The 16,304-nt window shown below is 36.1% G+C and overlaps 2 protein-coding genes across 2 annotated transcripts; one reads left to right on the forward strand and one right to left on the reverse strand.

Annotated features, from left to right (window-relative positions):
• Positions 1–232: 232 nt before the first annotated feature.
• On the forward strand, positions 233–10,268 carry LOC137386038 (AH receptor-interacting protein-like). The gene is made up of 6 exons (XM_068072689.1): positions 233–337; positions 3,202–3,381; positions 3,579–3,747; positions 5,873–6,059; positions 6,245–6,387; positions 9,696–10,268. Exons 1-6 carry the CDS (start codon positions 299–301, stop codon positions 9,899–9,901), a joined length of 924 nt encoding a protein of 307 aa, XP_067928790.1. The 5' UTR covers positions 233–298; the 3' UTR covers positions 9,902–10,268.
• Positions 10,269–10,419: 151 nt separating this feature from the next.
• Positions 10,420–11,625, reverse strand: LOC137386039 (uncharacterized). Its single transcript, XM_068072691.1, has one exon. The coding sequence runs from the start codon at positions 11,474–11,476 to the stop codon at positions 10,586–10,588; it is 891 nt and encodes a 296-aa protein (XP_067928792.1). The 5' UTR covers positions 11,477–11,625; the 3' UTR covers positions 10,420–10,585.
• Between the last annotated feature and the right edge of the window lie 4,679 nt (positions 11,626–16,304).

Consider the following 16,304-nt stretch of genomic DNA (forward strand, 5'->3'; position numbering starts at 1 on the left):
TTAATTTTTTTACAATACATAGTTTTGAGTCAAAAAGCCATGATCTTGAAAACTATTCAACAAGTTTGCTTTATTGTTTTTAGTGTGCCACTTGGTAAGGCCTGATAACTCCAAAATTGCAATTGCTACCTAAATACCTGTCTGTTGTATAGTGCCAGCAGTACTCTATCGCACCTTTTCAATATTTGTTGATTTATTCACACGTGATGCTTTTGTCTCACCTTCAGCCATGACCACCGAGGATCCGCTTATCAAGAAACGCATCATTCAATGTGGACGAAGTGTATTGCCAATACAAATGAAAGACAGACATATTAACTATGCAAATGATACAAAGGTACTTATTCTAATACTTATTTTAGGCATTACTTATACGCTTCCAGCATAATACCTACTCGTTTTTTGGACAACTTCCAGGTGGTTAGGGATATGGTTTGATCTATTTGTTAAACCGTATGGTTGGATTTTGGTATAATTGCTAAAAACAGCCTCTGAACAACAAAGCTACTTCAGGAGTTTATAATTTTTTTCAGACTGTAACTAAGATCTTTTTCTAAAATTTTCACAGTATCATACCGTAGAGAGCTTTGTTCGAATCTCCTATGAATGGTTCAAGTCGAGTACACGTGGTTCTGCTCACTTGCAGTCAATGTGTGCAATGCTAGATCGCTAGCAACGACACTTGTTCCTTTAAAGTTATAACCCTTGGCTAACGATGAAGTTGAACAATTTTGTGTGGCAAGTGTTAGCAGAAGACATGAATTCTCTTTTTGGCTTGTCGACCATTTACATTTATATACATGTATGTGAATCTCAGTGTCTGTCCATCTGTCTAGCTATACTCAGCTATAGCTACTAAAATCTTGGAATGAAGAATCTGTATCGCAAAAGTTTTCATCTTGGAACCTCCCTTTCACCAGGCAATAAGCTAACCAATTGAGCTATGCGAGATGCATTGGATTCATTGGCTGATATGAGTGGTTATCTAGGTTAAAATAGCTTAGCGACTGCATTACGTTACGACGCAAGGTCACTAAAGCTTGCTCTCACGGCTCTTATTAATAAGCTTAGCAATAAGGATACTAATTTGCTCAAATTAGGCATTGGCAATGTGCCGGGCTAATGGCAAGTGGCAGGCAACTACATTACCTGTCACTGTTTATAAGCTGTTTTTTAACACCATGCATTCCACCTAGTAAGTACATGTAGCAATTTCATGAGTATCAAGAACTATATGTTGATATTTTGTAAAGCCATATGTACAGATACATTTGACAGCAAAGTTTGCAAATCAGCTTACAGCTCGTTAGTCATTATCCTTCTGACATCTATAGGACAAGTATTTATTACAGATTTATTTTGTGCCAAGTGAACCAATGTTATCGCATGCGCATTGCAATCTTTACAAGAGCCATGTCCGTCTGTCTGATACCACGCTTCAAGGTTAGGAAAAAAATGCATCATACGGGAATCTAACTCACATATTTGGCTTAGCAGCCAGGCACACTACCAAGTGCACCACTCGACCACCTTGCTGCATTGTGGAATAATTGTGCACATACGTATTACACATGATGGTCTCTCACTGTGCACGGAACTGCCAGCTTACTAGTAAATATATACTAGTATATAACCTAATATACTAGCTGTGCTACCCGGTGTATTAAAATCAGCTTATAAACAATGAAAGGTAATGAGAGTTGCCTGCAACTTGCTATTAGCCTAGCACATTGCCAATGAATAATTTGAGTAAGCTAACTAATAAGGGCTACCCCTCTCCGTGTCATTACACCATCACTTTATGTCCTGGCTGAAAGCGGTAACGTATTTGCTCTCACATAGCGGCATATACCGACTGAATGCATGCAGCTTGTGTGGCTGAATTGGTGAGGCGGCGGACTGGTGAACCGGAGGGTCCAAGATAAAATCTTCTGTGATACGGATTCTTTATTCCAAGATTTTAATAGTTATAGCTGGAAAGACACACAAACTCAAGAGAAATAAATACAGTCAAACATGGATAACTCGGCCACGGATATTTCGAACACATTGTTAACTCGAAGGGATTCTTTGGTCCGTTCCTACGTAATGATAAATTGCTTTAGATAACTCGAACTTAACACGGTTAACTCAAACAGTATTTTGCCGAAGGAACAAACTTAAAACAAATTTTGGTTTGTTTTAATCCGAAGGAATTTACATTAATCGCGGAGCTACAACTACTCTGCCTTCCTAGCGAGTAAAGTGCTCCCTATAGGTATATAGTGTACATATATTTCCCCCATACCGTATAATAGAACCGATTAGGAGACCGTATAAAACCTGATTAATGGGGTCGCTAACACGTCAGTTAAGTTACGGCCAAACTAAAAACGTTAAAAAGTATTAGCTATTAGTTAAAAAGTATTATGATAAAAATTTAATAAAGATCGACACAACATGCAACATCCATATTGTAAGAGTGATTATATGTGGATATATAAGGATAACACACCTTTTCACAGACTACACTCGATAGGTATTTTTAATGAAACAACTACTCAGATGTGAAGCACGCGTTTTTGGATTGGTCGTAAATGTTTACTCGTGTGAAGTTTTAAAAATTATCCGAAAATTTAGATATTTTTCTGTCAGCTAAGATTTGTTTGTAGTTTTAGGTGATGTGACTGCCAAGATGTTTTAAGATTAATATTGGCAAAATTGATTCCTGTTAAAACGCTCAGAAGAAAAAGATGGATTTTTTTCTGAGTGTTTCGACAACGATTAAGTTTTGCCAATTTTAATCTGAAAACCTCATGGCAGTACATCACCTAAAACAACAAACAAATCTCAAGTAATAGAAAAACATCTTTACTTCCAGATAAATACTTTTGAAACTTTACATGAGGGGCCCTATAACTTGTAACAAGCAATCTATAATTTTGCTTTATACATAGTTTGTATATGTACGTGTATCTTCTGTTAAATGCATGCACTTGTGACAGTGCTCTGATAACTTGAACGCTCTGATAACTCAAACACTTTCGCTCGGTCCTGTGAAGTTTGAGTTATCCATGTTTGACTGTATATAGAGAATGCTGTTAATGAAGCTAAAGTGTTAGTGTATGTAACAGGCTTGAATAAGGATTTGTCTAGTAGATAAATAGATAGGTAGGCTAGATAGTGATAGATGGTAGGATAGATTGTGTTGTTTGGTTGTAGTTCAAGTTTCATTATGTGACGAGAACAGTTTCTGATGAGGTACAAGTGATAGACGATAGTCGCAAACACTCTCAGCCTCTAGAATTAATCGTTGGTAAAAAGTTTAAATACGAGACGTGGGAGAAATGCTTACAGACAATGACTCTTGGAGAAATTTCTTCTTTTACAGTGGATAAGAAGGTAAGCTTTGGTATTCCTAGCAACAAGCTGTAGCGTTATAAAATGCGCTGTGTACAGAGAGTGTATGTTGGGCACACTGATAAGATAAAATGCATTATACACACTGGATTCATCTGTACCAAGTTCAGTGTATGTTATTGCCAACTTTTCTTTAATTGGTTGCCTTATTCATCAGTAAGTTCAATGTTTGTTGCTAGCTTACAGCCGCATATCCACTGGTGGCAAAAAGCCTCAGAGACATTTTCCTTGGTAAGGGTGTGGCTCCTACACACTCTTGTGCAATGACTGCAATGGGAGAGAATGTCCTCGGCTACGAAGATCTTAACAAACTCATGGCCAACCCAGAACCTCTGGAATTCATTCTTGGTAAGTAGTCTGTCACTGTGGTTTATTGTCTCCCTGCTCAGACGGGCAGACAACTCTATAATTCACAGTCTCTGTACTTGGAGTACTGTAGAGTCTCTATTTGAATGCTATGGCACAATATTTTTCAACCCTTCCCCTATAGTAGCAGTCAAATAGAGGTGGCGTTCAAATAGAGCCTGGCATTGCATTTTTCAAATAGCTCGTCAGAATTTAGGGAAGATAAGTTTAATCCTTTTACGAGCGAAGCGAATGTCGCCTATATTGTGCACTCTCCTTCGGGCGCAGGGACATTAACCCTTTTGGATGCAACAGATCTGCTAACTTACCTTGAACTTGTCAGAGATCTCTAAATAAGTATGCCTTGTGAAGCATTTGAAGGCATATTTTTATGTTATAACAATATTTAACAACGTTGCGTAAAAGCTCATTGCACTCATTGATATGTTTGCTACAGTTGCAGCTAAAACTGACTTTTTATGTGCAACAGAAGAGGCGTTATGAGCATCTATCCATTGTAAGCCGAGATAAGATAAGCGCTAGGATGCTTTCAAATAATATGCTATAAGTCTGCAAATTTATAAGTTGTAAAATGATAATCTATCAAATGCTACAAATATATATTCAAGAACAAGCGAAACAAACGAACCATACTTAGAATACGCCCAGAAATTAAAATTTACATTTGTCAAACAAAACGATTTGCATCGTTTGCTCGGCCAGTTACGTTCTGATTATCGCTTTCGATAGAAGAAACATTCTTTTCTGGGTTGTTCAATACCTTCCACAATGTCTCCTAGCCTCACTTTTTATGCACTGACGAACTAGTTAATATTAGCGTCCAAACATTTTTTGAGCAGAGCATAACTTTTACGCATTTTATTTCGCCCAAATCATGATAAACTTTAGCCCCATGGGCGCTAAGAACAACTTCAGCCTAAAACTAGTCGTTCATATACCATCGTAAATGTAAACTGTTTTTACATACTTCAAAGTATCGAGACCTCATTAAACAAGGAACTACTATTAGCCTGATACAGTTACTAATTATTTTTATGGTGTTGCTTTCAAAGTTTAAGCGCAAAAACCGAAAAGCTTTTGAGTTAGAACTTGGACCCCGTTACGAACAGAAACAATGAAAGAATTACTTGTTATTGATGTAATCGAGTTGTTATTAGTTTTGTTTTGTGAGCACTTTTTTACTTACAATTGGCTATTATGGGTTAGTAAAATCAAAGAATTCATATCAAAGTAGCGGTCAAATGGAGGTGGTGTTCAATTTAAGGGTGGGCGCTCTATTAGAGGTTTTACAGTATGTCTCAACATGGGCTTGCAAAACAAGTTCAACACCAATCATTGATTTTTCTCTCGGTGCATCAGTTTCAGGTAATATCTAAAAAGAATACAAGATTATGGCAAATCTCTCATGGCATTGAGTAAAACATCTAGAGCACTGAATTTTCAAGCTTTAGATGTAACATTGAATTTAGCTACAGATCTTTTGATAATTTCAATGAAGAGCAAAATAGGTCAGACTTGAACAAAATTAAAATATGTAAAATTACAGACTCAACAACCTTTTGCTCATAATGGCTGAAATCTAAAGGATGGTTTTATTTTCTGACGAGATGTTTTTCTCAGATTGTTTGAGTTTGTTTTTAAAGTTTATGAAGGCATCTGGAGTGGCCTCGAGTTCACTATCACTGCTCTAAGGTAATGGGATGGGGATCATTGGAAACATGAACCCGGATTAACGCATGGTGGTAGCAACTTAAAAATTCTATTTTTATAGAAACATTTGATTATTTATTTGACTTGGATAATTACTTGGTGTTAGATTTAATTGCTGTCGAGACACACAATCTAAAATTGGCTTTCCATTAGTGTTCAATAAGCGACCTTCTTAAAAGTTCATCATATTCAAATGAAAACTTACAATATAGTAAATATGGTTATGAACCATGCTACATGTATATTCTGTCAATGGTGATAGAAGAGAACATTCATAAATTAATCATGATCATTTAAAGGGCAATAGCCGGTAGGTGATGCTTTGTACTTCAGTAAGAGTTGTTAGCCCTCGTTTAGACCAACTCTAATAGCAGAATTGTTTTGTGTTAATGATTAGAGGTCGTGGATATCGAGCTCGCGGGAAACTATGAGAAAGATGCGTGGGCCATGTCATCTGAAGAGAAGACAGATGCAGTGCCTAAACTGAAGGAAGAAGGAAACCTGCTTTACAAAGAAAAACAGTTTGAGGAAGCTGCTGCTAAATATTCTCTAGCCTTAGGCCTCCTTGAAAGACTTAACATGCAGTTAGTTGCATATTTTTGTTTGCTTACTGCTATTGATATCCCCAGTTTATGCTAGCACATTCTAAGTGCTTAGGCTATCTGAGCTTCACATGACTGTTTCGTGTTTACCAACTGAGCTAGCCTTACGCCTCACCATTTGTTAATAGTCGCTGTTCTTTGATTTTATATTCGCTTGATACGTTTAGAGAAAAACCAGGAAGTGAGGAGCAGAGACTACTGGATGAACAAAAGGTTCCTCTACTGTTGAACTACGCTCAGTGCCAGCTTCTCAAGGGTGACTGGCATCAAGTGATCCAACATACAACTGAAGTATTAAAAATCTGCCCAGGTATCCGATATCAACACATATTGCCATTGTTCATCGTATGCCGATACTCATACAAACATAAAAATATCTTTGTTGTTTAGTCTGTCTAAAATTTTATACCTGCGTTAAACTTTCAAAAACTTCAATAATTAACATGTTTTTGTCTTTAAAGTATAAGGAGATTAGCTGTGCTACTCGGCGTTGCCCGGGTAATAAAAAAGTCTGGACAGAAAATTGATTTGTATTTAATACATAACAACATTTACCATTCTAACTTTCAAACTACATATCATGAGAGAAGTGTTTTGTGTAGTTGAAATAAATTAAGAGAGAAATAAAAACAACTGTAAAGGTTTTAAAACTTTATCAAACAACTGTACCTTTCAAGCTAGTAGCCTGGCATATTGCCAATGGAAAACTCCACCAAGCTAGTTAATAAGGTTAGGCTTCCAATGAAGGTAAGCCATGACTTACCATTCTGCATTGTTGTCTGCATTGTTGTACAGCTCAGCTGTTCTAATAATAGCTATAGCCGGGTTTCCAACAGACAGATATACGGACTTTGAGAAATATATATATAGATGTAGATGAAGATGATTACAGAATGAGGTATTATCTTAAATAGAGAGGAAAAAGTTGAAATCTAGGTCTTGTTAGATATGTTTTGCCATTCTTCAGCCAATTGTGAAGTGTTTGTTTTTGATCACTGATATATTTTAGATATGAGGCTAAAATAACAAAATAAAAACATATTGGTTTAAAGTCATCTAGAAACTTGCAGAGTGTTTTTAAGTCCTAAAAATACCATAATACATTTTCATTGCTCTGGTTAATGAATCACAAACCTCCAATGGTGCTTTTTTCGAGAGCATTGGTAAGTTAAACTGTAATGCTTCATTTCAAAAAGGGTTCAAACTCAATTGATTTGATTTTTTCCTGCTTAACTAACTAGCAGAAGCCCCAATACTAAACCTTGGTTAACCTATCATTCCCTCTACACCTACCCTTCCTGGCCTGAGCAAAGTCCTCAGCACAACAGAAACTTAATAGTTTCTGTTGTGCACACAGCAGGTTTTTAAACCTGTTGTGTGCACCCGTGCACACAACAGGTTTAAGAACAGCTTGCAACTGAAAATTATTGAGATAGAACAAGGATTTTTGTACAATAATCAAAGTTTGTTTTCACACTGTTCTAGCTCTAAACTATATCATTTAAAATTATTTTTAAGTGAGTTGTCTTGACGGCTGTTTCGCTTTAAGGTGAAAATTGTCTGTCATATAAAACACTCAGCTGGAAGTTAGTAATAGTTCTTTTTTGTTACTATCTACTAAAATTACCTTCTGATTTACTTATTTCTCGCCCATTTCAGTTCGGTGATTGACTGTCAGAGGGCAGAGTAATTTATAGGTTTTATTTATCAGTGAGGGCAGTTTGAGGTTATATGCCCATTCCTGTCCCTTCTAGTAGCCTTACTGGTGATTGGACCATGTGTAATCGGTCTTTGGACATCCATAGAAATCAGTCACAACGAATGGGAATGGGAGTAGATGTGGACTAGTGGTCTATAGTGCCTGACCTGTGGGCAACTTGTTGTGTTTCAATTACCAGTAAGGCTACTGGGAGTGACAGGAATGGGCATCCGAACTTGCAGTGACCTCACTGCTAAATTAAAAAGGCAATGCACTTATAATACATGTATCTAGAATATGTATTGTTAAATATGGCTGTGTATTGAATTCTGGCAACAACTGTTTTCGCTCCTTTAGTTTTACAAATTTTGTATATATTAGCATCACCCATTTCCTTTATTTTCACGCGGGTCATATGTTCTTCATTTACAAAATCATGATCAGAATTTGAATGGTGTGAAATTTAACCCTTAGCATCTGCAAACGTATTTATACAACAATAAAATGCATATGTATCATTCCATTTTGTTAATAACTCTCAGATTACCTGTTGTCTATGACTACAACTAATTATTTCTAATGTTGACATTTTCCATTATGCTATATGACCTGTATTTAATAGGTCAAGTACTGAGTGTATTAATGTATTTGACAGGAGTCATTTGCAAAGAAATTTCATACTTACCTGTTATTTTCATGAACTACAGCTTTCACTTTTAGTACCCGAAATTGTGAAAAAATTAATTTGAAGTTTTGTAGCATACTGTCAGATTGCTGGAAAAAAAGTAAAAAATTTTCAAACACTAAAATATTGTCCAAAAAAATATACATCAGTTAATCTGAAATTAAGATACCATAGCCGAAAATGAGCAAATTTTACTAGTGATGGAGAACAAATTGGCAGATTTGAAGTTGCTCATTTTGGTTCCCATTAAATACTCTGAAGAGAAATTAGATTTAAGCTGTTAGTAGAAGGAAAGTATATAGTGTACCAGTTGGTAAGTTACGCTTAGCTTTCACAGGCTGAAGCTGTAGTTAAAAATACCGGGTATCTTTGTTCTTTTATGTTGTGAAGTAGTCAGTTCGAATATAGATAGATTTGATAGGCTTTCTATAATTTTAAAGAATTAACTATAACATCGCTGCCAATAATTTAGTTTCTATTAAAAAATTAAATAAACTAAATCCTATTAGTTTTGAGTTTAATGGATTTTTAATGAGCTTCTGTAGCATAAATGCTACACAGCAGTCTGTTATACAGTTTTAGCACAGAGGCTACATCAGCAGTGAGTGTTTTTATGAGATAGTAACTGGGCCATGCCTCAAGATACTCTGGTTTCTGGTTTACCAAATGCAGTTCTTTATGACATCTAGCCAGGTTAATATTACTCGATGGGTCAATCATCAAATACTAGTTGTGATTGTTTATATACACAAGAGTGTTTTTACCTACATGTATCTGTGTTGGAGTGCTGTTGTTTGTGTACAAAGGAGCACAATTCTTTATTTTCATGTCATCACCTTGTATCCTAGCAACAGACATCTTACCTCCTTGGGTGAATATCTGTTCAACCACTTTTTCCGAATCTCCTATTGCATAATTGTGCTTGCTAAAACTCGATATTGATATTTCCTCTATTTTAATGATTTTTCATTTGCACTCAATTAACTTAATAAAGTCTTTGATTTATTAAAATTGTTGCAGTGCATTGATGCTTGCCAGTCCCTGCTCTTACCAATTTCTCTCACTAGTAGATTTTATTGATTGTGTAATGATTTCATTACATGTGATCTCTCGATTGGGAGTTTCAGGGATGTTTGAATCGTTCTTATCCACAATTTGTTAGCAAGCCTTTTATACACCACCGCCATGTAAACTTTTTAAGGTCTATAGTTTTTATTTGAAATCTGCCTTTTAGATAATGTAAAGGCTCTCTACCGAAGAGCTAAGGCTAATGCAAGGGTTTGGAGGGTGGAAGAGGCTAAGGATGACTACCACAGAGTATGTGAGCTTGATGAGACATTGACTAACACTGTAAAGAAAGAACTTAGCTTACTGTCAGAAGCAGTTAAAGTACATGATGCAGAGGACAAGAATAAGCTAGCTGGGAAGTTATTTGTGTAGCTGTCTGTATCTTAGCAATCAAATCTAGTCGAATCTCATTGTGCTTTACTGCTAGGGCTAAATGAATTAAATGTTGAGGGTGCCTCTATTATTCCCGCTTAGTTGCTGCATGCCATCTATTAACAATCAGCACAGTTCAAAAAGTTGCTGAAGACTCCTTCAAGAAGCCTCTGTTTTGTTCAGTTGCGCCTTTTCATCGAGTTCTTAGCGTTGACTTTCAGCTTAGCATTTTAAACTTTTTGTCATTTGAATATTTATTTATATATTCTACAATTCTACAATCAAGTACATGTATATCTGAATCCTAATGTCAGCTGGTGAGACAGTTTGGTGGTAGTGGATAGTACACGTTTCTGGTATTGTGCAATGAATCACTGTGGTTGGTAACCAGGTTGTAAAGATTATGGTGAGATGCAGGCATTTGTGTACATAGGAGATGCCTGCATATTAGATTACCTATCATTGTCAGCACTACCCTTCAAACATTCAAATAATAAATTTATAATGAACCATCCATATTTGAAGGACCACCAATTTTTTTATCTTATTATACGACAACACCGACACCAAAATAATTACATGAAAAAAACAATAGTACTTACACAGTACAATGATATTTAACCTGGATGGACAAAGTGCTTTCTTTTATTGCAAGACAAAACTCGAGCCGAGCTAAGTAGTTGATCAAGCCACAATAGAGTTAACTGCAGGTTCCAGAACTTCACTGTGAGTATCGATGGTGCTATTGCTATGATTGTCGGCAGAGAGCTGCTCTGCTCTACCCTCTGCTCCGAAAGCAGATGGTATGGCAACAGCACTGTTCTCATCTGTACTAGTAGAACTAAACGGTCTCTTTAAAGATGTGCCATGTATCTGATCTGGTTCCAAAGAACTCACACGTGGTTGGCGATCAAATTTAGCAGCAGGAGTCCTTAACCGCGAACAGAGTCGTGTCCTAGTGCTGCCGCTGCGTTTGTCATTATTAAGGTTTAAGGCATGCTGCATCTGCTCATATGCTTGCTTTTTCACAGGCATTTTAGAACCATTAACAAAGTAACACTGGCCGACTCTATGCTGCTTTACATTAGACAAAAACTTAAGTCGACGGGCCTGCTCTAGAGATACCTGTTCCATAACATAGCGAATGCTCTGATCGCTGTACACTACTGGAGAGTCTGAGTTGAAGTGAGTTCTCCTAAAATTCGTTTCACTACTTCCATCTAGTTGAGATCCTTGTCGACTGTGAAATTCCCCGGAAGATGAACTAGTTTGGCATCGACTAAGACACGGCGAATAGGTTGACCTTTCGTGAAACTGCAGCGGTCGGATAACTATTTCTTCTACAGAACTGCAAGCTGAGGGACTCCTGGAGCTGAACATAGAATTGGACAAGTTGAGTGAATGTCTAGGCATATGCTGAGGTGTCAAACGTGAAGAATTCCTGCTGTCCTTGGCTCTGAATGAACATGATGTTCCACTTGTCTGTATAATTTTTCGATAGACTGTCTGTAGATCAGAAAATATCCGTTGATGACAACTTGAGGCAGAATTTTGAGGTGCTCGGCTTCGAGACATGCTTGAGGAAGAACGAAGTTAATATCAACAAAGAAGGTAGACGTATAATCAGTCAGTATCCAGTGATAAAATGCTAGCCAGTCAACACCAGCCTGGTTACAGCTCGCCAATCATTATACATTACCTTTGATGCTTGTTTACACACACCCAGTACCTGAAAAGAACACGCGGCGCATTAGTTTAAATAAAGTGCTAGCAATGAATAAAATACAGCTCCGGAGTTAGATTACGATAGCCTAAATACTAGAGAAGTGAATGCAACTATTGTGACCATTAAGGCTATAGTCGGCGAAATGTTTATAGTGTCACCTGTCAAAATCGGTATAAAAAGAGCCAGCTCCTTCATGTATATGATATCCCGCACAGCCTACATAGGTACATATCGACCGAGTTTTATTAGTTCTACTCCGGCATTACCTAGCCTATTTAATGTTGAATAAATAATTAAAATTCTCATGGGTACCATTTGTGACATAATTGCTAAGTGAACCTACTCCCCTTGGTAAACGGAACAAAAGTTTTCTTTTATATACAGTACATTTGAGTTTTGGGCAAGTTAACAGCTTCTGCACTGGCAGATAAAATGGAAGTCCCTCAAGTTTGTCTTGTGTTCTGCTCAAGATCTTTCAAACAGACATCTTAAACATAGTTGATTACAAAAACCGAATGAAATTTTAGTTGAAAGTATGAAAGCATGGAGTCTTGCAATGAAGAGTTGAAAGCATTTTTTAGAATTTAGGCAATGAGCTGAATGAAAAGCTGGTGATTGGATCGATGTGTGTTCAGAAGTATTTAATATCGTGTACATAGAATTATTTTACAATCTCCATTTCCTTTGAAGTAACAAATCAAATAAATACAATGGTTTTATTGACATTCTATGTTTGACTAGCACTTTTCACATATAGAATAGTAACAATAATATGTATCATACACACTTTCAATTACATGACAGCTGATGCTATAGAACTATGCCTAAATGACATCAGGGTGACATGCCGAAAAAGTCAAGGTTGGAGGGTCAAAAGAGGGAGGTTGAACAGATCAAGAAGAAAAGTTTAGTGAGAGAAGTACTTGCAGGTGTCTGAAGACGAGTTTTGCACTACATATTTGTGTATATATATATATATATATATATATATATATATATATATATATATACACAGAGCATTGCAATAGCATTGAAGCAATACATATGCACATTTGAGACAGCGATCAACCAAGAACATTATCAAGTGAATGTCTAGGTGCTAAAAACCGCAACAGAGGATCCGACAAAAGTACAATTGCGCTAAAAAACAAGGTAAGGAGACTGTCATTTTTTAATATGACAAAATATTTATGGTATGTTTGCCGATTGCAAAGCACAATAAGTAAATAAAGATTTTACATGTAAGTATAAAGACATAAAAATTATGTTGTTTCTAAAAGATTGTTAGATCAAAAAACCAGAAGTCTATTCACTAATACCAAGGGCTAACTTGTGACATGTTACTTTCATATATGAATGAGTTTGAAAAAGCTGAAGTTGTCCTTTCATGAAATATATTATCATAAATAAGACGGCCAAATCACAGGTACTAAACCCCTTTATCAACTCGCCTAGTACTTAGTCTGGCTTACTTCTCGCCTAAGTCTCAGAAAAAAAACTCCCTTGTAGGTACTAAATTCAAAATTCGTGCTATTAAAATAATTAGAGCATATCTATATATATATTTCTCAAAGTATGTCCGTATGTCATATGTCTGTCTGCATTCCGGCTATAGCTATTGTTAGAATAACTGCAGCTGGACAACAATGCCGACGTAATGTCATGGAGTACTGTAATTAGAAGTCTAACAGCTTACTGCAATTTCCCATTGGCAATCTGCCAGGCTAATAACTTGAAAGTTACAGTTGTTTGACAAAGTTTTAAAACCTTTACAGTTGTTTACATTTTTCTCTTATTTTATTTCAACTACACAAAACACTTCTCTCATGATATGTAGTTTAAAAGTTAGAATGGTAAATGTTGTTATGTGTTAAATACAAATCAATTTTCTGTCCAGACTTTTTTAATGCCCGGGCAACGCCGGGTAGCACAGCTAGTATTACTATAAACATTGTATTTGACTACATATATAAGCATCCAGTTAAATCTCTACATACAAGATTTAGTTCTAGGTTATTCATCCAGATTGGCTTCTGGTGTTAAAACCATCATATACTAACACAAATATTCTCATACAAATACTATTCCTTCCACAGCCAAACAATCTACAATAACTTCTTGATAAATACTGGAGTTGATTAATTACACAGCAATCAAACATATGAAACTATAGAAAAAACTAAATTTTTAATAATAAAGGCATTAATCAACACTGAAGGGTTTTGTGGCTACTTTACCTTAGTAACGGAAGTGTATGTTTCAGCAGAGGGCGAGTTCTGAGCTAGAGATACGCAGCGTGACTTATACCAACTTGAGTGGGTAAAGTTTGAACCGACTCAACCCTTATATTTTATTGTATATTGCGTTATTTTTATTATTTTTATATTTTCTCGCCTTTCATTTAGGATTTTCACTGACCTCTTCACTTTCACTTACGGAACTGGAATGTTTAAAGAAACTTTGAACGTCATATGTAGGAAATTGATACCGCTGATGAGAAAAATATCTGCTCAAATTTCACAGCATATGTTGGAACATTTACATATAGAAGTGATCATACGTAAAGGTTTAGCTGTATTTACAACAACCCACTGTACTGCATGATAAGGTTCAGCAGAGACAAAAATCTTAGCTGCTGTTTCAGCAGTTCCTTAATGTGCATAGGTAGGTGCATAAGTAGGTAGGTCCATAGATAGGTAGGTCCATAGATAGGTAGGTGCATAGGTGGGTGCATAAGTAGGTAGGTCCATAGATAGGTCATTTCTATGAGATGTGTGACAATTGTACCTGAGTGATTCCAGGCAGCCCCAAGTACTATACCATTTCTGACAAAACACTTTTTGGGGATTGTATAAGAAAATAGGTAAATAATGGCATAGTGAAAGATGGCAACGACTTGTCTGCTTTGCTTATATTGATGATAGTAAGAATAAAATTCAACTGTAACAACACTGGAGACTACTAGTACTCCAGATAGGAGACCACTAGTACTCCAGCTAGGAGACTACTAGTACTCCAGCTAGGAGGCTACTAGTACTCCAGATAGGAGACCACTAGTACTCCAGATAGGAGACCACTAGTACTCCAGCTAGGAGACCACTAGTACTCCAGATAGGAGACCACTAGTACTCCAAATAGGAGACTACTAGTACTCCAGATAGGAGACCACTAGTACTCCAGCTAGGAGACCACTAGTACTCCAGCTAGGAGACCACTAGTACTCCAGATAGAAGACCACTAGTACTACAGCTAGGAGACTACTAGTACTACAGCTAGGAGACTACTAGTACTCCAGCGAGGAGACTACTAATACTCCAGCTAGGAGACCACTAGTACTCCAGGTAGGAGAACTAAAAAATGCTTTATACAAAACTGTGTAAAACTAAGTGTAAATAACTAAACTACATGTATATGTAAAAATTAAATTAACACAGTAATAATCAATAAAAAGAAGTTCGTGTGGTCACTTGACCTTAGTGTCACGCAAATGGAATGTGGGTTCAGCAATGTAAGAAGAGACGATAAAAATGCTGACTATATCTCGGTTAATTTAAACTACATGAAATTTCAAGCTAGTTCAACTTGTAGATTTTATTATTTTATATTTTAGTATAAATTTTAACCTGTTCACTTTCACTTACAAACCCCAAATAGTTATAAGAACTTAGAAGGTTAGACATGCACAAATACTTAATGTGTGGAATAAAAACTTTGTTCAAACTGAAAATTCAAATTTTAGGCATTGTATATGAAGAGTTGACCATACTACAAAAAATGAGCATGACCAAAATAAACCTAAGCTGATAATAAATATTAAGGTATTACCTTAAACCATAAACTCCATTGGAGTCAATTTATGACCTGACGATGGATGAGAATGAGAAATCTGTGGAATATTATTAGTGCATAGCAAAGGCAACTCCAAATTGATTGGTAAAAGTATTTTGGCGTTCGCTTTTAGCATCCCGTAATTGTTCCTTCTATGCCACTCGCTTTGAATACATAGCACATGAACTAGTTTATAAGTTACTTGCTAGGTAGTAAAAAAGTCTTTGCACATTAAACTTATTTGTATTTAACATCTAACAACAGTTACCATTCTAACTCTCAAACTTCATATCATGAGAAAATTGTTTTGCGCAGTTTAAATAGACTAGGAGAAAAATAAAACAGCTGCAAAGGTTTTTAAACTTTGTCAAATAACTGTAACTTTCCAACTTCATATCATGCAAAAAATGTTCCTTGCAAGTAAAAAAAATTATGAAAAAAATAAACTGTAAAAGTGAATTAATTAGCAAGTAATGGCTAAATAAAGTCTGTTTTGCTACAATTACAATGAAAAATGATTTGGCAATGATACAATTAACACGAACTGAGAAAACAAAATAAAAATCATGAATATGTTGAATTAATAATAACAATGACTACATAGAAGTGTGTGTATAAAAAGGTTACTGTTGTACCCAAAGCTATACATCCACCCTTCGAATACAACGATACTGGTACTTCTCGATACTGGTACAAACATAAAAATGAGATATCGGACTGTTTTTGTCTGGTACTTTGTCTGACCGAATGGAGAGAGAATGTAGAGGCCATTCCTACTCGAGATAAAACAATTGTCCAAGTGAAAATTATTTATCCTTTACAGATTTAGCAATTGAGCCTAACGAAAAA

This window comes from Watersipora subatra, chromosome 1 (assembly GCF_963576615.1).
Source record: "Watersipora subatra chromosome 1, tzWatSuba1.1, whole genome shotgun sequence".
Taxonomy (NCBI): Eukaryota; Metazoa; Bryozoa; class Gymnolaemata; order Cheilostomatida; family Watersiporidae; genus Watersipora; species Watersipora subatra.